The 24,975-nt window shown below is 45.0% G+C and overlaps 1 protein-coding gene across 1 annotated transcript in view; it reads left to right on the plus strand.

Moving 5' to 3' along the window:
• The window catches only part of GPC1 (glypican 1), a 202,724-nt gene that overhangs the window by 96,730 nt on the left and 81,019 nt on the right, over positions 1–24,975 (plus strand). The window contains exon 2 of the mRNA XM_063408008.1: positions 6,874–7,032. Coding sequence (XP_063264078.1) covers positions 6,874–7,032 — 159 coding nt within the window. The remainder of the gene's footprint in view (positions 1–6,873; positions 7,033–24,975) is intronic.

A 24,975-nucleotide genomic window follows, 5' to 3' on the forward strand; every position in this document is an offset into this window, starting at 1 on the left:
AGCTCGAAAAGACTTCATGCCCTTGTTATCAGTCCCCCGAGATAACCAGCTACTCACCCAGCAGCAGCAAAGAGATAGGACTGATTGTGCCAGAGACAAACCCCTCTCCCCTTCCTGAGGCCAGGAGGCAGCAGGGGTGTGTGTGGGGTTGCCAGCGTGGACGCAGCCATGAGAGAGCCCCTGTCCCTTCTGCTGTCCTGCTCACGTGTCAGCTGTGACACTGCTCTGTGGTGGCCTTGGGCAGGCTGAGATTAGCCTGGATCTTGTCACATAGCAGGAACTGAGGTCCATAAGTGGTTCCTGCAGGGCTGTGGTGAAGCAGACAGCTTCCCTGTGGCTCTCCACCTCTCCACCTTGCTGCATTAGCTCCCAGGCCAGCTCGTCTGACATGTCCCTGAGTCCACGGGGACTTTCAGCTGCACCCTGCCACCTCTGCTTCTCATCCTGAGAGTGCATCTTCATAGGAAGTGCAGGAAAATAAGGACTTCATTTGAGCACAACTCTTCCTTTATGACCATATTGTGCCCCCGCTTTCTGGGCCAACCCACCCTGCCTGTCCTCAGCCTGCAGTACTGCTGAGACCAGGGAGAACACGGTTCAGTGCATTTTGATCACAGTGTTCGCTGTACAATACTTGATATTCAGGCCTGCTGTGACTCCCCTGATATTATGTGCAAACTGAAGCCAAAATGATGATACTCTTAATACATACTCAGGAAATAGAAGATATTGTATTTTGCCAACAGCTGACTGCAAATCAAAGAAATAGGCTGCACAGCTAACATCTGCCTTTGCAATATGAGAAAATACCTGATTTCTACTCTGCTTAATAGAGCAGTCTGGTCTCTGGTTCCAGCTCCAACAGCTGGACACCTTACACAGAATGGGGTGTAGGTGTTTGGCAGAGCTTTCCAGTGATGCTTGTCAGTGAAAATGGCATGAAGAGATCTTCCTAAGCTGGTCAGCCTATCTCCTAGTCCAAATGTTTTTTGAGTACTCCTGTTTCCCCTTAGGAGTTATTTGTGGCAAGACTGGGATTCAAGGTAGCATCATGGTACTAGTGCTGGCTGTGCTACTTATTAGCACATGCCACGTATACATGTTCTCTGTAAAGATATATATTTGAAGACCAATAGGGACAGGAACACCTGAAGCAGGAAAAGCTGGGAGGCATAAAAAAGGGATTTACTTTCATTGCACTACCTCTTTGCAAGGTATTTTTAAGATTTTTACCACCTCCAGGCTCATTTTGCATCAGCTGTAGGCACTCTGACATGGTTAAAAAAAACCCCATCATATTCTAAACTACACTGTTTTCTCCTCAGTTCCTGGCTGTGATGCTCATTAGCCTGGATGGGATTTAGGTGTGGAGAGGGAGAAGCCAACAGAACAGTAGTGCCCAGCAGGGACAGTGGGAGAGGACTGGTGCTCCTCAGCTGCCAGGTGCTCTCAGGCTCTCTGGCTGCACCTGGCCAGGGGATGTGTCCTGGCATCCCTGCCATGCCTGGCATGCCTTGCACTTCAGCAAGCCTGATTGCCTGAGACATGTCCACCCAGAAACCCCCCAGGAGGGAGCTTGGGCTGGAGTTGTTCCTGGCATGGAGAGCTGGACTGAGGCTAGCAGCATGAAATGAGCTGTTGGAACAGTTTGGAGAGCGAGTGGGAGGAGGGTTACAAATATGAGGGAAGAATTATGATGGATTTATCACAGCCTGAAATAAATTAACCTCTGGGAGGAATGATTTTGTAATAATTTGCATTTAGATACTCTGACACAGCCACATAACCCCAAACCTTCTGCAAACATTCTAATTAATTCAATCTCCAACATCCTATGAGAGGGATAGAAATAGCACTATTTACATGGTTAAAGGAGCCAAGGATTCTTCTCTGAGTATTGCATTTTCCACCCCTGGGACTGCCCTTCTGTCTTGTTTCCAGAGCCTCCTGGTGGGGTGGAAGCAGGAAGGCAGCAGCATGAACAGCTGGAGAGCTTCCCTGGGCACAGCTAGGGGAGCTCTGTGTGTTACAGGACACAGCCCGGGCAGGCAGCCCAGGAGCCCGTGTGGGCAGCGCAGGGAGGCGGCAGCACACGGCACAAGGAGCAGGGAGCTGAGCCCTGTCAGAGCTGAGCCCTGTCAAAGCTCCTGGTAGTGGTGGCTGTGGGCAGGACTGTTCCCCTGCAGGGACCCTGGGCCTAACTCCTGAGTGAAAGTGGTCAAGTGATTTAATATTCAGCACTCTGAAGTGCAGTAATGAATTTGATAGCCAAAATGATCTGCTAACCCAGGCAGCTTGGGAGGGTGTTTCAAGGAGAATCCAAGCCTGTAGCCGTGCAGTGGGATATTCTCTTGTCATCAGTCTCCTGCCTAGTCCTTTCCATTCCAGGGCAGTTAATCATAAATGAGGTACTTGCTTGATGCTGTTTTCATGCCTGCTCTACTCTGGTTCCATTTCCAAGGGACTGTGCAGTCAGTGGGTTACATCCCACCCCAGCTTCAGCAGCTTTTGCAGGAGAGCAGGCTCTTCCAGAGAGAGCCAGATTGAACTTCACGTTGTGACCCTGGAAGGCTTGGGCAAGTTGATTGCATCTTCTCATACTTACAAATGTGTCTTAAATCCAGGGTTCTTAGGGCAGCAGGGAGCTGGTGTTAGATGAGCACCCCTGGGCACTGCTGTGCTCCACTGCCAGACCTGCTCAGGGGTGGGGTGGAAGTCTGGGGCTGAGGAGAGATGGCTGGGTTTCAGTTGCAGGCTTGGGATAGTGCCATTTTCTTTAAGCATGACCCAGAGCTGGCCTTGGTTGCTAGAACTTATCTGTCATCTTCAAGGAGATTGGAGCAGCCCTCCCTTTGCTGAGACAAAGTTTGGCTTCTGCCATGCCTGTTTGCTTTCTGCAAAGCTCTTCTGGGGGTGGGAGCATGAGCTGTCCAGCAAGGGGTGAGCAACAGGTCAGCTGTACACAGGAGAACTTGTGTGGCACAGCAGTGGGGAGAGGACACACCCTGCATCGTGGAGATTTACTCCTCTTAAAGCACCTCTGGCTCTCTGTAGGTATCTGCAGATGTCTCCTGCCAAGTGAACCCAGAGATATTTGCAGTGCAAGCTTCAGCAATAGGACAAAGGCAAGTTGGCAAACAAAGGGACTTTGAAATATAAGGAGAACCAAAATATGGTCTGGAGCACATTTATTTTAGAATCAATAGAAAAAGGTTAAATAATAATAGTGAATGTTTCCAGGGTGGGTCAGGTTAAAAAGCAAAGAAAGCAAAGCTTGTTCACAGTGCTGTAAGACTGTTCTGTGTGTGCTGAGTTTGAGTTACAGAGACAAATGATGAAAACTTTGCTTCCCACCGAGATGGAGTGTGGTGGTGCTGAGCACCACACAAACACCTGCTGAGTACCTTACAAACACCTGCAGAACGCTAAGATAAATGCTACTTCAAAAGGGCTTGAAACTACTCTGAGTTCAAGAGTGGGAAAAAAGATCTATATTCAACTCACCAAGTTGTGTAAAGTGAACCAGTTTTAGCTATGGGTGTGACTCTCCCTGCTCTCTGGCAGTTTTTCCGCTGTCCCCTTCCCCTGGGCTGTGTGGAGGCTGTGCTATCACGGGTTGAGCCATCCTGCTCAGACACGCTGTGCCTCGCCCGGGCTGGCAGCGGGAGCGTCTGTCTGGACGTGTCCCATTTGAGTTAGCACAGCTCCCACCGCTGCTGCTCCTCAGTGTCCGTCTGGGAGCGCAGGCACGGCGCTCTTCCTCCCCTCCCCTCCTCCCAGAGCAATCCCCACGCTTTCCCCCTTGGTTTCTAAAGCCTGTGCAGGGGACCTGCCTGAAGGGCGGCTCTGGTGAGCAGACCTCTTCAAAGCTCAGCCACTGACTTGATTTCTTAAGACACCAACACAACTGCAAGGTGTCTCCTTGCAGGGATGTTCCTGTTTGCTCTCCCAGTTTCAGGCAGACCTCCTGCCCGGACCCTGCTGGGTTTAATATTTTTAAAGATGGCTCCATAGACAAGCTTGGTGCAGATGTTTTAATGTAGCCCTTTTGCAGCCTCCTCAGGATGAGTGACAGAGTGAAAGCAGCTTGTGTGGAGGTGGGAGCAGGTCAAGAGCTCATCCCAAATGCAGCCATGAACAATGGACACACCAATATGCAGGGTCACATGATAAATCCAGATCTACAACCAGGAGAAGACTTTTAGATCACACAGTAATATTTTCCTCTATTTCTCCACTGCTGGATCTGCTATTTGGATTTCTAAGTTAGCCTTCCAAGGACACCAAACCTGCTGCATTTAGTAAGGGAGTCAGAAAAGCACTGTGACATGATTAAGAACACAATTAGGGAGGGTACTATAACAGAAGGTCAAGAGACTGGGAGCCAAAGCCCTGGAGGTCTCCCAGAAAACTTATTCACGTGTCCAGGAGATGGGCGCTCCCCAGCGTCCCCACTGCTCTGGCTGGGTTTCCCAATGGGGCGTTGGCACAGGGCTGCAGCCGGCCCGGCCTGAGCCCGCCAGCCCCGGCCCCCATGGCACCCACAGGAAATGGCGGGAGCGATTCTAAACCCTCGTGCTGTTGAGTGCCAGGCTCTGAGCACCGCCAGGACCTCACCAGCAAAATTCACCATCAGCTGAGGTGGTAAAGGCACTTTTGGAACTGCTGGGATCCCTTGGGATCCATTTCTTTGTTGATTTGCTTTTCAGAGAGGCCGGGCCCTCTAAAGGCCTCGCTTTGTCCTGAGGGCATCGAGGCCCTCATGGAGGGACGCATCCCACAGTAAAAGTGCTGTCCACAAAACTTCTGTCCTTGCCAGAAATCCTGTGGCAGCAGAAATGGGATGGAAAAGGCCGGGCAAGAAAAGTTTTTAATTTGCTGTGACAGGAATCAAAGCCATGTCTTGTCAAAAAATTACAGCTGCCTTTTCCCGCCTGTCTGTCCCATGTCAGCAGCCCTGACGCTGTACAGATAAACACAGCTGCACAGAATGGAGCTGAGGGAATGACTCGGAACAATCCAGTTCGTGAGGGAAGGAGAGGCTCAGGCAAGCCCTGGAACTGAGCTTGCATTTGGTGTGGCAGGCATGGAACCACATGGTATTTATATTTGACGCTGAGGTTTTGTATTGAAGCAAGCTGCTGCTCTTCCTGCTGCTTTGGCAAGGGCACTCGTGGGGACAGAGAGGGGGTCCTGTGGGAGAGGGGCAGCCCCCAGGACACACCGCCCTGACTGCCCTCTCAGCTGGGAGCACAGCACTAGGCTGACGATGGGAGTTGCTCTCCTGGAGAAGCTGGTGAGCAGCAATTCCCACCAGGCAGACAGGAAGATTGGCAGCACAGATGCCCATGTTAACCTGCTTTCCAAGGGCAGGATCACCCCACACCCTGCACAAGTTGCTCAAGGGTCATCTGTGAGCAGGAAACCAGGGACCAGCAAAATGTAAACTCATCCTGAGTGGCTTCTGCCTAAAATACATCAACTAGAGAACACTCTAGTTGCTCTTGGGCTGCTAATGATAACTTTCACAAGGGTAGGACACATGCCCAGTTGCAGAGACCCTTTACCACCCATTTGCTAAGAGCTTTAAAATGGAAATAGCTAAGGGCTTTAATGGGAAGCTCTGGAGACTGTGCAGGTTCAGGATTTGAAGCTGTTGAAACACACAAGACAAAACACAATTTTAAAGATGTTTAGGCTCAGCTATGACATTAAGACAGCAGTCCTGTAGAAGTACCAGCAAAATCATTGGCAATCCCAATCAAATTATCTTAAACATGGTAACTGCTTAGTAATTGGTTTATCTCAGAACATGCTTGGAACGAGAGGTATTTTATTATTTTATTTTATTTTATTTTATTTTATTTTATTTTATTTTGGTTTCTTTGTTTTATTTTATTTTATAAAAAAAATTTTTATATAGTTTTAATTTTTTATATGTATTTTTGAAATAAATGTTTGATTTCATTCAAATGAATTCTTATTGCTTGGGTAAGGAGAAACACAGGGTGTGTTTGCAGGTGGATGTGTCTTTGTAAGGACTCAGAAGAACTTGAGCAATTATTTTTAAAATGTTGCTGACTGTGCCTATGCCAGCACTTGGTTCTCCAGAGCAAAGAAATTGCAGAGGGCAGGAGAAGCTTCATACTGGAGAATTTTTCAGTTTGCTGAGTCTTCTTACCTTTCCGGTTCTTCCTTTTGGCAAAGGGTATATTCAATCAGTGACTGTCATAGCAATCCCATAGCAAAACCCCTTTTTTGGGGTGGTCTCGTCTCTTTCTGGGAGATAAATTCTTCACTGAAAATTTCAATACTTGTGGAGGGGAATTAGCCACCCAAATTCCACTGACATTTATCACATTTCTGTCTCTTGAAAACTTCTCACTAGCCTTGCCTCTCTGGTTAAGGAAATGCTTTCTCAGGATAAATTCGGTAGGGCGGGGAGCACTTTGGAGTTGTTTCTTTTTTTCTTGACTAAGCAGTTTCAAACAGCTGTGCTAATATACATTTTAATTCTAATGAGTACAGCTGTCATTTAATCAGACTCCCATGTCTTCTGGGATTCTAGGCAGAGGTGGATTCTAGGAGAGACTCTGAGCAGAGACACCTGTATTTTTCTTCTCCTCACTCCATATATGAATTCTTTCTCCTTTGCTTTTCCTTCACTCACAGTCAACAGTGAGAAAACTTGTGCCTGCATTGACACCAACCACTGTATTAAAGCAGAACTCAAATTAGGTGGTAAATTTAACAGATAGACTTGATGCAATCCAGGCTACCAGGGGGCTGGGATATTTTTAAGCTGAGATTGTCTGGAGTGAAATCCTCCCCTTTCCAGATCTGGCCATTAAACTGCATTTTCTCTCATTTCAGGGGAGCACCTGCGAATCTGCCCACAAGGTTACACCTGCTGCACCAGCGAGATGGAGGAGAACTTTGCAAACAAAAGCCGAAGTGAATTTGAAGCCATGGTGAAAGAGGCTGGCCGCTCTGTGCAGGCCACCCTAACAGCACAGCACAGAAGCTTTGACAGTAAGTAACACCTGCCTGGTTCCCTCTGCTCGGGATCCAGGCACTGCTCAGGATCCAGGCACTGCTCAGTTTCCCAGGCACTGCTCAGGATCTAGGCACTGTTGGAGCCAGGAGTTTGTGTTTGACACGCTTTGCTCTGCATCTCACTCAACAGTTTGCGTGAAGCGCTGACCTCTGGAATTGTAGGAGTTGTACCTCTGGCAGTGTTTCTGTAAGACCAAGGCATTCTGAGATCTCCATTTCAGAGCAGCCACTGGGGGAGGCTGGCACACACTGGTGTGCCTTGGCACTGACACAGCTTTGACAGGCGTGCTGGAATCAGCTCCTACCACAGCAGAGGAGCATTTGAGGCACTGAGGTAAAACCTGGCACTGTGCCTTGAACTGTGAGTTGAACAATATGGCAAAGGTGATGGGATAGCCCTCAGTAGATGGGGAGAGTTTAAGGAGACATGGATTTTTCTTGCCCTTTCCATGTAGATTGCAAGTGAAAAGGAGGTTAGTTTGTATTGGGTGCTTATAGCTGTCAGCTTCCTACAAACATCGGGAACAGAGCAGGGAAGCTCTTAGAGACTGTGGTGCATAAGATGTTGTGGACAAACATTCTCTCCAAAGTCCAGCATCCCTCCTAATGTGTTAAGCAAAGGATGGCTCTCTTACTTTTATTGTTCCCTGAAAAATCCATTTTGCAGTGCACAGTAAGCCAGGAGGTCTGAAGGCCACTGGAAATAAATGGTTTAGTGGCAAAATTGAGATGACCTGTGATTCAGAAACTGTATCCATTATCAGATTTTGAAGAAGGTCAGACATTTAGAATCATGGGCCTCCTAACTTTATCAACAGTCATCATATGGAGTTACCGTGAAAAGGAGTCGGGGAAAGAAGCTGTAATAGCCAGAAAAGTGGAACTGGAAATTCAAGTAGTAAATAATAGATCTAAAGAAATAAGCCTGACCTTCAGGCTTATAACCAAGATGAAGTGCTTTTACACTAAACAGGAAGAAAAGGCAGTGCATCTCTGCAAAAGGCATTGTGTGTGTGGCCAAGGCTGGCCACAGCAAAGGCATTCCTTTATAAGCTCAAAATTAATTGATTTTCACCCGCCTTAAAAGGTGACAGTCGGGATTTTTAAAAGAGCCTGACAATGGTGGTTGCTCAGACTGATGTCTGAATGGGATCTGACACAGCTGCTGCTGAGCACAGTCCCCAGCCTCTGAAATGCAGCCCTTTGCAGGGGTTAGTGCTTGGCAGCCTCTCCCTCCACTCCGTGGCACAGCACTGGCTGCTATATCTGCTCTTTATTTTCACCACAGCCACTCAAAAGAGCAGAGTTCTGCATTTGTCACGTAAGAGAGTGCAAAATTTGATGGAAGCTTTGTGGCTTATAGTAACAAGCAGAAATTTCCTAGTGAAGAACTGGTTTAGTCTAAGTGTGATGTTTTGGTGGATTAATAATAGTAATAACAGCAATAAGAGTTATAGTAAGCAAAACCAAGCATATAAAAGGTGGATGCTTGTGTTGAGATGCCAGTTAGAGCCATTTGTTTTTATTCCCCAGTATTTTATTTTGTTTTTGTTTTATTCCTCAGTATTTTACAAAGATAGAGCTTTATTTCTGTGGTGCATACCCAAGTTTCTTTAAGTATCAAACAAAGTAAGTGTTCAATAAGCAAAGTATTACTTTAACAGACCATAATGCACAGATCATTGGTGTTCTGTAGTGGGAGCAACCTCACTTGAGCCCACAGACCAGGAAGATGTCTCCTGCTCCCATTATACCCTTTTAGTTTGCTTAACTACCCTTGCAATCAATACAGAGTTTATAATTTATGCAAGATATGATTTTAAAAAATCATCATATTTGTCTCAGTTTCAAGCATGCCTTTACCTTTAAACTGTGTTATTATTTTTTCTTTAGCTACTGCGTAAATGGTTTGAAATTGAGGGAGTTCTGGTGATGGGGCAATGGGATCACCTTACCTCCTGAAACAATGCCACAGAAACTGCCCTAGCTTCCAATAAATGTTATTAATCTCACAGTTAACAAGACTTTTTGGAGGTAGTGCTGCTTGGAGCTGTTCAATAAAGGAGCTTTTTTATGTCAAATTGATGAGTTCTAGTCTTGCTGGCACCGGATGCCTGCGTTTGTTGGATTTCCTCAGCAGCAGCAGCCTGGAGTGCAGCTTTTGGGGCTGTAGAGCTATTGATGCACAGCTTGCCTTCACATTAGTGATTTCATTTGGCCTTAGGAGGATGTAGAGAGGCTCCACTGGATGGGGATGTCCAATCCTTTCTCAAAGTATTTGTAGCCTGGAGATCAGATTATTCATCTATTCTCTGCTAGCAGGTGTGGCATAGTGAACTTCAGGCCTGGAGCTGTCTTATTTTTGGATTCATCACAGCAAATCTTGTGCCTGTAATCTAACTGCTGATCATGGCAATAGTCTCTACTTGTAAATTCCCCAAGCTTAGATAGAAAATAGCAAGGCTACAGCAATCTGCCTCTGAAGTAATGTTCTCCATGCTTGTGGTCAACATTTTGCTTTGGAGAATAATTCATCCTTGCAGGTTGTGGTCTGTAAAGCCCTAAATTGTCATCATGCCTCTGCTCTGAGCTGCAGCTTTGTGTTGTTGCAAGGAATTACAGAGTCTGTTGTTTCTGTCTCCCTGGATGCTTTTGGGGCAGACCTTTTGTTTCCAAGAGCTGAGTGTCCTTTATCTCATTCAAAGTACTTCTGGAGAAAATGCACATGTGAGGTACAGATGACAAGCAATAGGTGTAGCCCTATACAAAAGTGAGATGTGTGGAACAGGATCCTACAGTCTGGGTGCTCTGCACAGCAGAGGACACATGGCTTCTGAGATACCCTTTCTCCAGGATCTGCCAGGGCTAAATTTAAACAGCCTACAGTATTGCTTAGCTGCTTACCAGCACATTTGTTGTTTTGCTTTATGTTATTGTGGTTAGCAGAATTTGGGGACATCAGTTGCAAGCTATACATGTGGTCACAGGCTTGCTGTTAACCTTTTTACTGAAAGGTAGCATTTTGCTCTACAACCGATTGGTTTTAATTTAAAACAAAAAGAAAAAGAACCAGAAGCACACACCATGAGTGATGGGGGCATATGCTTTTGATAACTCAGTGCTAGGGAGGATGTTGTGGTCAGAGTAGAGGTATTTCATTTGCAGGATTAAAGGCACAAATTCTTTGTTAATTCTGATGGCCCAAGACTCTTGGTCAGACAGGGAGGGAAATGTAGTTAACAGGGAGCACAGCCTGTAGCACAGACCTACTAGAGGCTGCTAGGATGGTTTTGGTTGGCATTTATTTGTCTGAAAAATTGTATATAGCCTATACCAAGAAAGAAAGGCATGAATAAAACAAACAAACAAACAAACAAACAAAAAAAAAAAAAAAAAAAAAAAAGAAAAAAAAAAAGAAAAGAAAAAAAAAAAGAAAAGTGGGAGGGGGGCCTTAAAAGGAGCTGGGGTACAGCCTGAGTTGAGACTGGTACAAAATACTGTTTTAAAGGTGCTTCCAGCATTGGAGAATGTGCCTCTTTTCAAACTGGTCTCTGGTCTCTTGCCAGTGATTGGGGAAGTTTCAGTATCTGTTATTACAGATTAAATCCATTGACAAGGAGCTTTGTCCATACAGTGGTTCAGGATACAGATGTGAGCTGGTTCTGGCCCCTCTGACAGCTGCAGAACAGGACTTTGGCTCTTCAGTTGTGCTGAGAGCGAGTTGCAAACATTGCTTGGGTCTGGGGGAGATTCCTGCCAAAAATGAGCTTTTTTTTTGCATATCACACAACTGCTCACAGTTATGGGGATTCTGAACTCCTGTCCTTCCCAGTCCAAATTAAACTTGTACTTCCATAATCTGTTGCAGCAATGAGCCTGGAAAAACTTCTGGGCAGTGCAGGAAAGGCTCTAGAAGTGATTTGTGGTTTCTGGTCAGAACAGCACCTTTCCAAGGCCGTGCAGTCGGGGTGGAAAGAGGGAGCAAGAGCAAGCAGTGCTTGGAATGACAGTGAGGGGCTGCAAGCAGCAAGGAACAAGGCTGGTTTTCTAATCTCTGTGAAAGCTCAGTTGTTGAGAGTCTAATCCTTGTCTGTCTCTCTGTTTTCTCCCTTTTTCCCCACTTAAATCACTTTTTAATAATACTGCAGTGTTGCGCCAATCTTTCCTTTTGGTGCACTTAGCAAGCAGTCCCTGTGTGACTGCTGACCTTTAGCTGTGAGCCAGGAAATCTGTCCTTTCAGAATTGTTTCATGTTTTCAGGAAATATCAACAAGCCAAAACAAAAAGCCTTGGCTTTTAGTCCACACTGCACAGTCTAAAAATGATTTGTAGCTCTCATAAAATCTGTGATTTTTAAGCTGTGACAATCAAAGGCAGATTAAAAATTTTGTGTTTTATAACTGGCTGGTCATTGGAAAGCTGATGTCGTGTCATAATGTCCAGTCTTGGTAGCTTTCTGGTAGAAACTGCATATGCAGAAACACAGACCATGCAGATAATTAACATTATTTGAGAGCTAGTTTCAGACAGTTACATATTTCTTATGAAGATGAATCATTGTTTTAAATGTTACAAGGTGGGAAACGTCCTAGAAGCTGTTACACACTGATGGTTAAAATTTTACAGATTTCTAAAGGTCCCCTGTTTAAAGTTCAGCCAAATGTGTCTTTGTCAGAGGGGCTGAGTTATACAACCCTCAGTACCTAGAGCTGCAGCCCCTAAAAGCACTGTTAGAGAGAGGCATATATAAATATTTTTATTTATATTCATATATACTGTGAATGCTTAAGGAAGCTGATCAGGAGGTTGTGGAGTAAGCCCAGCAGGCTGAGCTCTGTACTACCCTGATGGCTTTAAACCTAGACTACAAAATCCAGACCTGAGCCTGAATTTTGCTGGCATTTTCTCAGTTGATGAGAATATGATCCAAGCCCTGATGATGTGAAATTTTAAAGTATGAATTTGGTGGCCCATGAACCAAAAGATGTATTCCGAGAGAAGCAGGACTTCTCTGTGCAGAAAATGATTGACACAAGACCCGGACAAGGGTTCTGTGGGCCACAAGGGCTGGGTGCCTGTGTCCCCAGATGAGCTGTCCCAGAAGCACTGCTCCACATGTGCAGTGTCTCTCGGCTCCTGGTGCTTCTTGGAGGCATCGCATGGTTTGGCGAGGTGCTGTCTGAAAGATACTGTTTGTGTAGAAAGTGGGAAGAAGGGACTGGTTATGCCTTAAAATGTGGACATGCTTCTGTGTTTAGATGTAAATTCCTTTGTTTCAGAGGTTGTGGAAGGGAGCACTTGTGGAGTGGGCAGAGTTGCTCCAGCAGTTGTGGGCTGTGCTCTGTGGGGAGCCTGCCTCCCGCTGCCCCTGGCATCAGCACTGGCTGCTCCCTAGGGCAGGAACTTGAGTTAGGACTTCAAATGTATTGCTTTTGATCCAGAAACCCCTAATTGCCTGGGAGCACTCTTTCTTGTGGTGACTCCTCAGGCCAGGGCTCTGCCCTGAAACTGTGGTGAGTGGCTCAGTTGGTGGCCCTGGCCATGGGCTCAGCACAGTGGGAGAGCTCTGACCTCTGGGGCATCCTCGGACAGATGGGAGGCAGGACTCCCAGCAGGCTCAGATGTGGATATGTGCTGGGGACGTGGGATGGCTTCCATAGCTCCCCTGAGCTTTGTCTTTCCTAGCATCAATCTGGCATTGGCTGCCTGCTGTCTCACAACTGAACATCACTATGAAACAGTGCCTGTGCATGGGTGTTTTTTTCCGAATGGAAAAGAATAAATGGGCCTAGAACATTTCAGCTCCTGAACAAAAAGCTGGTAAAGTCAAGGAGACCAAGTTAGAGAGGGGTCTTAAGGGCATGAAGATGTTTGATTGTTTTTTCTAGTGATGTGATAAAGGAATAGGAGTAAAAGAAACCTGGGAATTAATATCTTTTACTGAGTGTTCATCACCTGCACTGCATTTTTCTGACAGGCCAGGGGCAAGCTTTTTGGTAAAACTGCACTACTGAAAACACCATTGTTTGTGCCTCTTGTGCATGGGCACCATCATTCAGAAGAAGCCCATTTGTCCTACAGCTTTACCTCTGGGATGCATTATTAAAAGGATTTAGAGGCCATCAGAGATGATTCCTCTGGCTCCCATGGACTTTTTTCCCTTAGGGTTGGTTTGGGGACAATACAGACAGAGAGCACCTCCTTTGAGCTGAAATAAAAAAGCAGAGTCTCAGGTGGATCCAGGACAGAGGAACAAATAAGGGGGTTCCCTTGGAGGTGTCCATAGGAGAAAGGCAGCAATCATTTATGCTCACCTCGTATCTTGTATACCCAGGAAACCACCTTAAAAAAAGCCCAGCACAGGACAGGATTGATGCTAGCCAGGCTGTCACTCCCCCACAGTCAGGGTCCAAAGAAAGGAGATGCTTTCATGTGCAGTGCTGAGCATCTCCTTTGGTATTTATGGGCTCCTGGAATGGGGTGCGGTGTCTACCGAGGTGCATTCCTGGGCTGACAAGATTAATCCTGACAGGTTGCTGCCTCGGGGAAGCCCATGCTTAGGCTCACCTGTAACAGCTCCAGCACCTGGAGTTTTCTCTCTCCTTACAGCCACTTCTCTTCACATTTAATCTGGAAGGCTCTGTTCTGTGCTGCAGGGTGTATTGCAAGGTACGTGTAGCACTTCGCTTAACAGATGGCACAGGCGTGATATTCTCTTTCGTTGAAGGAAAAGGGAACAAAACGCTGGAGTGGCTGGGATGAGAGCACTGCACGGGGGTGCCTCCTGCAAGGGCCTGCACACCCCAAGGGATGAGCTGCTTCATCCCTGCAAAGGTCAGGTTAGGCGGAAAAGGTGCATCAGGCATCTCGGTTTCAGGCACTGTCACCGTGTTTTGTCACACAGTCAAAAAAGCTGCCTCTGAGTGCTCAGGGAACAGGGAAATGTGCATCTGCTTGGGGACATAAAAGAAAGCACCTGCTCTTCCGAGATACAGGATAACACAGGCATATTTTGCAAGAAATTAGTGATGCCCAGATAGTAATCGCAGAAGAAAGTGTTGGCAGAGTTTATTTTAACATTCAGGACACAGTGCATGAACCTCTTTGAAAGCCCCTGATTTCACAGAATAAGCAGCCAAGCACCCTAACTCTTATCACAGATCTGGTGTTGCACCCTAACTTTTATCACAGGTCTGCTGTTGTCTTCAGTGGCTGCAGAGCCTTAACTCCCACATGGCTGGATGGAAGTCAGGGCAGGGAATGGGAGATGAACAGCTGAGGTTTCTCTGCAGAAGAGTCTAAGTCTTGAACCATTTTATGCTCAGCCATTTTCTAGCTGGTGTGCTGACTTCACATGAAGCAGTTGTCACCCTTCATCTTTCTGATGCCCAGTGTTTCTCCTAAGAGGAAAATAATAGGATTTTCTGGACTGCTTTTATTGCAAAGAAGTGTAGGTGCTGTGAATCAGCTCTTAAGGGGATATTTTTGCTCCAACATGATGGTTGCCAAGAATCCCATCTCTGTTCCAAACCAGGTGCTGTGGATATTTGGGAGCATGAGGGGCTCCAGCAACAAGATGCTGTTCCCACCTAGAGATCAGCAAACACGAGCTGGAAAATATGCTACTGAAATATGTGGCATGTCCTGACATAGGAGCTTGGGTTATTTTGAGTACTTCAAGGTATCAGTTCTCATTTGAGATGATAAAAGTGCTTTGTTCTCTCTCACCAGAGATGCTTGCAGCAAACTGTTGATTCTGCATTATTAATTATTGCCATTGAAGCAGCACATGCGTAGAGCCAAGAAGGGCTGTAATGCACTGCAGGGCATCCTGCCTGTCTGAGCCTCAACCTATGGTCCAAGGATTTTATTTGAAAACAAAAATAAACAAATACCTGCTTTGAAGCAGTGGATTATGGAGGGAAAAGATGAGCAGAAGGTCACACCATAGGTTTGTGCTAGAGATGGGAACAGAAAGTCCCTGGGTGCTGAGTGAGGTGCAGGAGTGCTATGAGTCTCTCTAGTTCATGAAGAAGTGATCCTCTTCTGGTAAGAACACAAAAGACATCCTGTCATTCCCTGTCTTACAGGGGTTTATCAGCCAAGATCTCTCCAGACATCTGTGCTCAGCACCCCAGCCTAAGAGGGAACAGGCACTGGCTCTGAATGCTCTCTGGTCATTAGTATTTGTGGTTTTTCTGTACAAGGCCCCTTCTGAAGTGGAAGTAATGATCCAAATCATGAGAGAGGTCTGCAAACAACTTGTGTAAATGGGGGCAAGTGTGTAAGGGTTTTTTGGTGCTGGGTAACCTGTTGTGATTAGAGGAGTTGATCTGGTTTTTAGAGTGTAACATGAGTACCAGTAGTGCCAATAAGAGCTTGAAGCTATGAGCTTAGAACTATGAAAAACAGGCTGACAATTGATTGTCTACAGGGAGACTCAAAGGTAATCCCTTTTTGTGGTAAAAAGAGGCTGAATACCTTTGCTGATGAACATTTCACCTTTGTATTTTCTATAGCTGCTTAAGTATGTAAACTATTCACTTCTCCCTGTCTTCCTGTTCTTGTTTTATTTTCTCCCTTCAGGCGAACACAGCTTCTTGCACTTAAAAGCCCAGTTAAAATGGTGTCATATGTGCAGAGCTTTTTTCAGTGCTTTATTTCCTGTCCAGGCAATGTTGGGGGATCTTAATTCTATTTCTTGTATTTTCTGAAATTAACCATGATAGAGTGAAGGAAGACTCTCATTTTACCCAGCAGTTCATAGCTACTTCTGAAGAACCCAGGTGGTGTTGAGTCATTCTCATTAAACCTGAAGATTTGGTCAAGGCACCAATGGGCTGAGTTTGTTTCACTGCAAAGAGAAATAGAAATCAGAAAACCCAGCTTCTATCAGGCCTGATGCTACAAAATGTGAGTGCAGCATCGGGTGCTCTGAGGTGCTGAACAAGGTGGGATGCACAGTAGGTTTTACTTCAGCTTAGTTGGGATCTTTAGGAGAGTATGTCTGGAAAGAAAGATTGAGGGGTTTTAAAGATTTGTCTTCAGTAATACTCCTAATTCACTGCTTTCCCAGCAGGACCTACCCTCTTCAGGAAGTTGTTTGACATTGCTCAGCAGTGATTCCTGCTGACCGAGGGGTAACATCTGTACACTCTTCACCCCAAGGCCAGGAGAGAAACAGTGGGGCTGTTCATTAGTAGAGAAAATAAAAAGCATTCATTTTTTCACTCTGAAGCACCTTGTTATTGATTTGTTTTGCAAAAACCCAGCTTTGTTTTTGCATGTACTGCTGGAACTCTTGTTTCTCTTTGTCTTAGCTGCATCTCCAGGCTGTACATTTTCACATTGTTCACTATACTTGCCACGTATTTTTCAAAGCAGTACAGTTAAGACTGTGAATTCATTTAAACTCAGTGACTTGGAGATGCTGATAAAGGCAGAGGGTCATATAAAGGAATGTATCTATATGTATGTGTATGTATGCAGATAGATGTGTGTATTTCAGTTGAACGGAATTGCTGTGTTCTTTTGTAGGTGTTGTTGGGAATGAATATTACAGTATTTTTACATGTCGAGAGGTAACAAGCTTGTTAATTTGACTTTGGAATGCCATAAATATCTAGTTAAATGTGAATGCTAAATTGTGGGTCTCCAGCTGTTCTTAAACAGAAAGGAAGCTCCAAACAAAGGAGACAGATACAAAAAGGAGGAGCAACCTTACTGTGAGTATGGGGGGGGGAATCAGTCTTTTGGTTTTCATTTCCAGTAGTGTTTAGCAAGAAATGTAGCCAGTGGTGACTGTCTCTGCTCTGCAGGTTCCTAAGCTGTGTGGCAATGATAAAATAAACAAGCCCCAGCACTCCCAACCTCCCTCCCAAAACCTGAGACTGCTGTGAGCTGGGTATCAGCCTGTGGGTTAATCAAGGCTCGGGGAAATGATGTTTGTTACAATTCAAGATGAGTATTGAGTCTGGATTCTGCTTTAGTGTTCTGGAGATAATTGAGCAGCTTCCTACAGCCCCAGCAGTGGAGCAATTCCCTCGTAAAATGCAGCCTTGTTTTAATGCTGCTAAAAATGAATAAATTAGTCCTCAAGGAGTAATGAATGCCAATAAAAGTATTGTGTGGCTGCATGTAGTAAACTTCTTGTGGAGGAAATGGCTGGAATTGACTTTTCTGAGAGCAGGATTTCAGCTGTCTTCAGATGCACCCATCCGTGCCTGAGGCTCTGCTCCTGCCCTCCGGGTCATTAAGAAAGGCAAGGGCTTAGGTGGAAATAGCCAAGAATAATGTATAGCCCCAATGTGCTGCCTTTGTGCTCTATTTGTGACATCTAAGGGCAAAGTGGGGCATCCTGTTTGTCTTGGTTCACTGTAAATAAGGACTTGTCTGTGTCTGCTCTCCAGTTCTGGCTCACAGGTAATAATGAGAGAGGTAGGGTTCCTCCTCCTCTAGTGCTGACTGCTTTGGCTGGAGCAGGGACTGATCCTCCTCCTTCACACCTGCAGGTGGACAGGAGAGCTGTGCACTTGGCTGTACCCATGACAAATACAACCAGTATTTCACATGTCGGTGTGCATTTTCAGCTCTGAAAAAACACGGCTGTTCCGAAGCTGAGCTTTGTCCAGCTTGAGGAGCTCTTTGAAAGGAACATAACTGTTCTTGTTTGAGCAGCATTTGGCAGCCTCTGCCTTTTGTGTCTGCCATGCAGTTTTCAGTCAGGTTGGAGGTGACACGGCTGAGCTGAGCCAGCCCAGCTTTCCTCACCCCCTCTCCTGCCAAGCTCGCTGCAGGTCACGGTGAAGCCCATCCCCGGAGTGCATCTGCCTTCCTGGTGCCTGACCTGTCACCACCAGGCCCCTGGACTGGTTAGCTTCTGTTTGATCATATGAAACACTAATTAACAGATAAGAAACACTAAATATTTTTATGTTTCCATAATCAATATCTAAAAAGCCAGAAGGCAAAAGACAAGAGCTGAGATTTTTTTTTTTTTTGCAGTTTTAATTTGTGCCTCCCTCTCTGGCACAAATAAACTATTGATATTTACTCTTCATTGATGTGATCCTACACTGCTTTATTTCCTCACAGGCCCCTTGCCTCTTGCAGGACACATGAGAGATGATGTCTGCTGAATCATCACCATTCGTTGGGTAGCATGGTGCATTATTTACTGTACAGAAGCCAAATCCTACACTCAGAAATAATTATTAATTTCCTCATAGGCTAATTAAAGATCATATCATAAAGCACGTGCATCAGGGAGCTGAATTAAAGTTTCACCAGCAGCTTGAGTTTTCCCAGATCCCTAAATATGGGGGTGTTTGGCTTTGCAGTTACAGGCAGCCTTGACTGGAGTCTTTAAAATCTAATGTAAGGCCCCATTTGCACCAGGAGGTGCCAGCCTGGCTCCCTCCCTGCCATCACTGCCCACTCCAGCGTGCCAGGGCCCAGCAGCTTCTGGGGAAAAAGCAAAGCAAGGGCAGCTGGTCCTGTTGTAAAGCACCAACTCCTTTCCTTAATCTCAGCCTCACAAGCAAGTAACGTGTTTGGCTGATCTTCTTCCCTAAAATTCATCTCAAAGCAGATTCCCAGCATGGAAAGCTGGTGTCAGATGTGCCAGGTATGTTTGTTGTGAGGTGTATAATTACACTGGGAGCTTTTCAGTCTGCTCATCAGGAATTTGCATTGAGTTAGATGATTAGTTAAGTGCAGATCTCTTTATTTGATTACCCCTTTTTTGTTGTTGTCTAAAAAAGAAAACGACACAGTTAGGCAGGGAAAGCTTTAGAGAGGGGTGATCTCTTTATTATATGTTCTTTGGTGTTTGGCACAGTGTGGTTGAGAGCTTCTAGTGCTATAATAACAGTTATAATGAATGTGCATTGCCAGTGAAATTGTACTTCAGACATCACAGGTGAACTGATACAGACTCAAACTGTTACCTAAGAAGAAAATAGCTTTTCTTTGTTGTTGCCTTTACACTGTGATAAGCAATTCAGCTGGAGAAGGAACGTGTACTTTTTTACATCTTTAAAGTTAATGCACAGAAAGTCTTCATTTGATTAGCAGAGGTCCTGCGTAGGATGGCTGTTTCATTACTAAGAGTTTAAGTGAGCTATAAATATATTTTATGCCCTTGTACAAGTTCAGAGGACCATGAAATATAATTAAAAGATTCTGGGCACTGCATGCATAGGAGCAACATAGGAAATAAACGTTTGACCTTTCTTACCTTTGGTCACCAGTAAGCAATTTCTCTCTGTGCTTCTTGCCTGCATTACTTACTGTTCTGGTTTAAATACAAGATTCAGATGCCTACTGAAAACGTTGAGTGAACATTCACAATTCAGTAGTTCATCTGTCTGGATTCTTCTCTTCTCTGGAAGGTGCAGTGAAAAATGCTAAGCTACTAGAAGCTAACAGTTACCTTTAATTATGCAGACCAGCTTTGGCTGTAAATGAGAAAGAGATTTGGAGTCTATTGTTATTTCCTTTTATTTCTGAAAACAAAACAAGAAATGTTAATCAAGACATTTTATACAACTGAAGCACAGTGTGTCTGAAGCAGTTCTGTTTTATTCCTAGCCAAGGGAAACTCCATATATGTATGATACCAGAGAAGGATGTGCCTGTGGATTAACATCCCTGAAGATTTACTGGGAAGCTGACTCACCAAAGAGACTTCTCTGTAAAACTGAGCCAAGTTTTGACACTAAATAAGTTGATGTAACTGGGTTAGGACATGGCTCAGTGATTTTCAGGTTTGCACTGGGGAATACAGCTGTGACAGACTATCATTCTGAAAGAAATCCAGAAAATTAAATACACAGTAACAAATATAAATTTTCTCTCTTGGGGCCATAGGAAATAGAACAAGTCCTTGTCTGCTGTGTGTAGAACAGGAAGAAGGCAGTGGCTGTGGAGCTGAGGGAAATGAGTTTGCAGGATCCGATTATCTGTTATGTGAGTCTGTAGTCGCTGAGCTCGGAGCGGGCCTGTTGGACTCAGCCCTGCCGTGCCATAGCTGCACGCCAGTCTCCTGAGCTCCGTGGGGTCATGCTCTTGGCTCATCCCGAGTGCTGGGAGCCCTTTGCTCAGCGATGCTGGGATCAGTAATGCTCCTGGAGGAGCTGGCAGTATCCATGGCAGCAGTTCAGGACACTTTTGCTGGAGGTGTCCACAGCAGACTGTCATTAGGCACCCGCTTCAGGTATCTTCAGAGGGAAGGGAGCAGGTAGCCAGCATGAAACGTGAAAAGCTTCTGTAAGGCTGCCCTCACCGCCCAGATAACAGCTGTCTCAGGGAGTGTGGACAGGTGAAGCAAGGGTGGAATGAGTCACCCTGAGAAATCAGCTGGTCAAACCCAACTGCGGAGTGAACAGCAGTAGCAGAGGTACAGCTGTGGGCATAGATGTCTTTATTAGAGGCAGAGACAAGCCCTGTGGCAAGACTCTCTAAAGAATGGGTCTGTGTAAGGCCTCTGTGCCTGCAGTGCTGGGGGGCAGAGATCCTGGTTACCCGTGCTCTGGGTTCCACATGGGAGCTGGTGAGGCACAGGGATGAGGAGGAGGCACTTCCCTGGTCCTGCACTGAAGGGCATGGCCATGCATCCCTCTTGGGGGATCTCTGACTTCCCTCTGAGATAGGCAGAGATTGACACCACCAAAAAAAAGCCATTGATACAAACGGGCCTGTCCTCACAGCAACTCTTTCCCTGATGTCTCTGCTCTTAATTGCAAGATGCATCGGCATGCTTCTATTCCCATGGCCCTTCTTACGGAGTATAAAGCCTCCCTTCTGTTTAAATAAACATACACATGGCAAGGATCTGACACAGAGACTGTTGAAGTTGCTGGAGGGGCACTTCCATGGCCACTGAAGTGGACCTCGTGTGGATATGGTGAAAAACCACCTTGAGACATAGGTGTGAAAACGCTGGAGAGGCTGAGTTTTGACAGGCTGTCCCTCTGGAGTGTAAGGGCTGAGAATTTGGCTGTTGTGCATGATTCACTTTTGCAGAGAGAAACAGAAAGAATCTCTAGATTGTGGAAGGTGAAGAGGAAGGTGACCCAGCTTTGAAGATGGGAGTAGCTTATCACCAAGAGAATATGTAAATAGTAGGTAAGCAGTAACTTGCATACCCTCCATTCAGGCATATTCCTGAGCACAGAGCAGAGAGATTTGGGCAGACAGCAGTCAAGAGAAAACAGCCCTGATCAGCAGCAGTCATGTTTGAGCATCTAGGGGATAGATTGGGATATAGAGGCAAAGAAGGAACAGGGACATTTCTTACAACATGAAAAACACATTTGAAGGAACTAGGAGTGAACACTGTCAGCAGACACAGTTTAGCTTTAGTATTTTTCCATTAAAAAAAAGTATGATGGGTAATTTTCATTAAAAGGACTATAAAGATTGGAATCTCCACTGTCATAAAACTTACAGGTCTCTGTAGTGCAATATATTTTAAAAAGGCAGGCACTTGAGAGAGAAGGTGATACTGCACAGACCACAGCAGGGATAAAATACTTCCCAGTCATACCTGAGTGATGGGACACAGCACAGTGACTGAGCACTTCCACCTTGGCGATTGGACTGTGATATTTGTTGTGTTCTGGACCAAGCAACCCAGGAAGGAAGCAGCCACCAGCACAGTTAAATCTTCTCAGGTCTCTTCTGCAGTCATAGCACTCCAGTAAATCTTGCTAATTATTTCACTGGAGTTTTGTCTACTTTGTGTGTAAGTCCAGACATTTATCTGTAGAGTTGCACATTTAGGGTATTTTGTAGTGATGGTAAACTGAAAATAGAACACATATTCTCCATAATTCCAGAGAGTCACAATGAACTGAAACAATTTGGAACCTGAAATCAGGTACTGTGAGTTCTTTTCCTTCCGATAATAGAAATTCACTGTGTCAAGCTAAGCTGATAAAATACTTCCATGTCCGATTGCTGCAAACAGGCAATTTGGGCAAGGAAGCAGTTTGTACTTTGAACTCCTATTAGGTATAGAATTAGTTTTCAGCACGGTTAGATTAGCAAAAGCAGTATCTAAGGACCAATTTGTAATTTCTTATTTAAAGTAATTGCTGATCTGCTGAACGAGACCTGTGTTCCTACTCTGAGGGACTGCAGTTGTGGCCATGCTAGCATGTTAACATCTAAGGCAAAGTGAACAATGCAAGCCCCCAAAAACAATATAATCATTTATGGAGGCAATTCTCATCTTATGGAAGCAGTTCTACATCCTAAAGGAGTTCTCAGCTTCATCACTCCCTTCTCCATGCACATGGTTGTTGTGTTTCTTAGCCTTATACAGATCCCCTGTTTTTTACATTCTGGACCACTTCAAGTTAATACAGAAATCCACCTAAAATATTAATTTCAGACTGGAAATAGATAGTATGGTTTTTCTCAGCTTCCACTTTAGGGAATTTAAGTGGTCAATTTTCAGACAAAATTTTGTGTCTTTAAAGCAACAAGCATCAAAGACTGTTTTTAAGATGCTGGAAGACATTGAAAATGTTCAGGTAGGTAGCTTTGGATGATTTAATACTTGGATTAATTTAAATCCTGGAAAGATTGAACTAACACATCTCTTAAGAGGTAATTCCTTTGAGCAAGTGGAAAATACCATCTCCTGTTCATTCAAAGGAGTGTCTCTGGCAATTAGGATGGAACGTTATTTTGGACTTATTCAGGACTGCTGAGTGACCATGGAGGAAAAAATCACATCTTCCTGTGGTCACAGTTAGAAAAAAATACCCACTTGTGTTGTCCTGATGAATATTTGGCTGCTAAAGGTTGCATCAGGAGGCCAAGGTGCTCATGGTGACACCCCCAAGGCAAGAAGTTCAGGGGAGTGCATGTGTGACCACCCGAAGGTGCCCATAGAAAGCCCAGCTTTGACACAGTGAGGTTTTGTTTCATTATGAAAATTGTGTCCTATTACCTTGTCCTAGACTGGTTTGCTGTTTGCTTTTGGGAAGTGTGATGCTGGAAACAGATACCCGTGTTTGGAAGCAAACTATGTTTAGACAAATTCCCAGGCGTGGAGGACAGGAGCTACACTGCTCCTGTTGTGCCATAAGTGGCTGATGTGTTTTGTATGTCTGTTGCTGAGAACTGGGCAGGGAGCTGGTGGAGTCCCCCAGGAATGATGGAAATTCCATTTGCAAGTGTCTGTGCTGGTGAGGAGGGGGTGTGCAGACACTGCACACACACCCAGCCCTCACCTCAGCAGACTTCAGCTTTGCAGGAGCAAATACAGAACCAGTGCTTCTGCAGAACAAAGGTGCAGAGGGCAATAAAAGCGTCTTTGCTGCTCTGTAGGGAAAGAATCCAGGAGTGCTGAGCTAAATAAGAGATTTGGTAGTTACTTTGGCAGTTTTACGTAGAGCTTTGTTAGAGAAAACTGAGCTGGAGTAAAGCAGAACACACTGAAGTGCTTTGCAGCCTGTGTATGCCAACAGTGCTGAAAGCTTTTCAGTTATTCATAGACAGGGGAGATCAGGGACAGGGTTTTTACCTTATCTAATTCCTTTATCCTTGAGCAACATAAGGCTAAATCAAAACAGGAAAGCTGGTCCAGAAATGAGCCCCACAGCCTAGGTAGTGAGACTCTTAGGAGTGGTTCTCTGCCTCATTTGAGATGTCCTTTGTGATTTTAGGGACACACTGGAGGCTCTGAGCCAGAAAAGCCATGGGGCAGCTAATCCCATTTATCTCAGTGGCAGGTCCCTAAATATCTCTGATGTTCTGAGCCTGAGAGTGTAATAGGAGTTTCCCAGCTCCCACAGGTATTACAAAGATAGATAGACTAAGGAGGTGCTCACAGCCGTGAGTAACAACAGCCATGTAAGTGCCTTGAATGCACTTTATTATGCACGGAAGGAGTAGGATAAAGGAAAGATAAGATTATGTGTTAAAAACAGAGTTTGGCTCTGTTAAAGAGAAGCAGTTGAGAATTAAGCAATAACCAGGAAAAATCCATGTTAAGAAGCATTTTTTTAGACAAATCTTTAACTTGTCTTTCTTATTCTCATTTCTTTCTATTCCAAAATGAAGTGACTTCCTTTTCAGAAAGCCCTGAACCCAGAAATTAGACTTGCTGCACATGATGAGGGAGACACCAAAGTACATCATCATAACTCTGGGAGGTAATTTCCAGAGCTAGATGACCCTATATTTGCAAATGTTCATCCGTCAAAGCCATTCACTTTCTGCACTTCCCAGGATTTTCTGGGTTACTGGAACTTTGGAGCTCAGAAATTGGTTCTACTCTGCATAATTCCAGTGTAACAGAGCTGATGTACTCCAGGGTCACTGCTCAGAGCCCTGCACTCCCACCAAAATCAATGGACATTTGAAGGAGGCTCAGGACAGCCCAGTGTAGCTGCAGTAATGACCATTAAAAGATGTTTCCTAGCTTTGAAGTGTTTGCAGTGATGGTATTTTGAAATGGATTTCACCCGACATAAGCATGCTGGGAAGATGAAACTGCGAATTGCTAGGAAATACAGCTTTCTATGTGCCGAACATTTTAAAGTTATTTTGGGTTAAAAAGACGACAAATTCACAAATTAGGAAGGAAGATGTACACAGCCAGGCCTCTTTACATAGCAGTGCTTCACGGGACACTTCTCTGCCTTGTTTCCATGTACTTTGAGAAATATTAAAATAAAGAAGACATGGAATTTAGCATGAATTCCCGAAACAAAACAAGAGCACTTCAGTATTTTCATGTACATTTACTTTTTCTGGTCCTTCAGACTGAGGTAAATTCTATACAGTTCTATCAACTATTGCCTTATAAAGTGGAGTTTTATGCAAAGATTTGCAAAGCTCCCACACCACAGGCTATATAGGCTTTTTCTTAATAGATGCAGAAATCAAGCCACAGTGAAGGTG

This window comes from Prinia subflava, chromosome 11, assembly GCF_021018805.1.
Source record: "Prinia subflava isolate CZ2003 ecotype Zambia chromosome 11, Cam_Psub_1.2, whole genome shotgun sequence".
In the NCBI taxonomy this organism is placed as follows: Eukaryota; Metazoa; Chordata; class Aves; order Passeriformes; family Cisticolidae; genus Prinia; species Prinia subflava.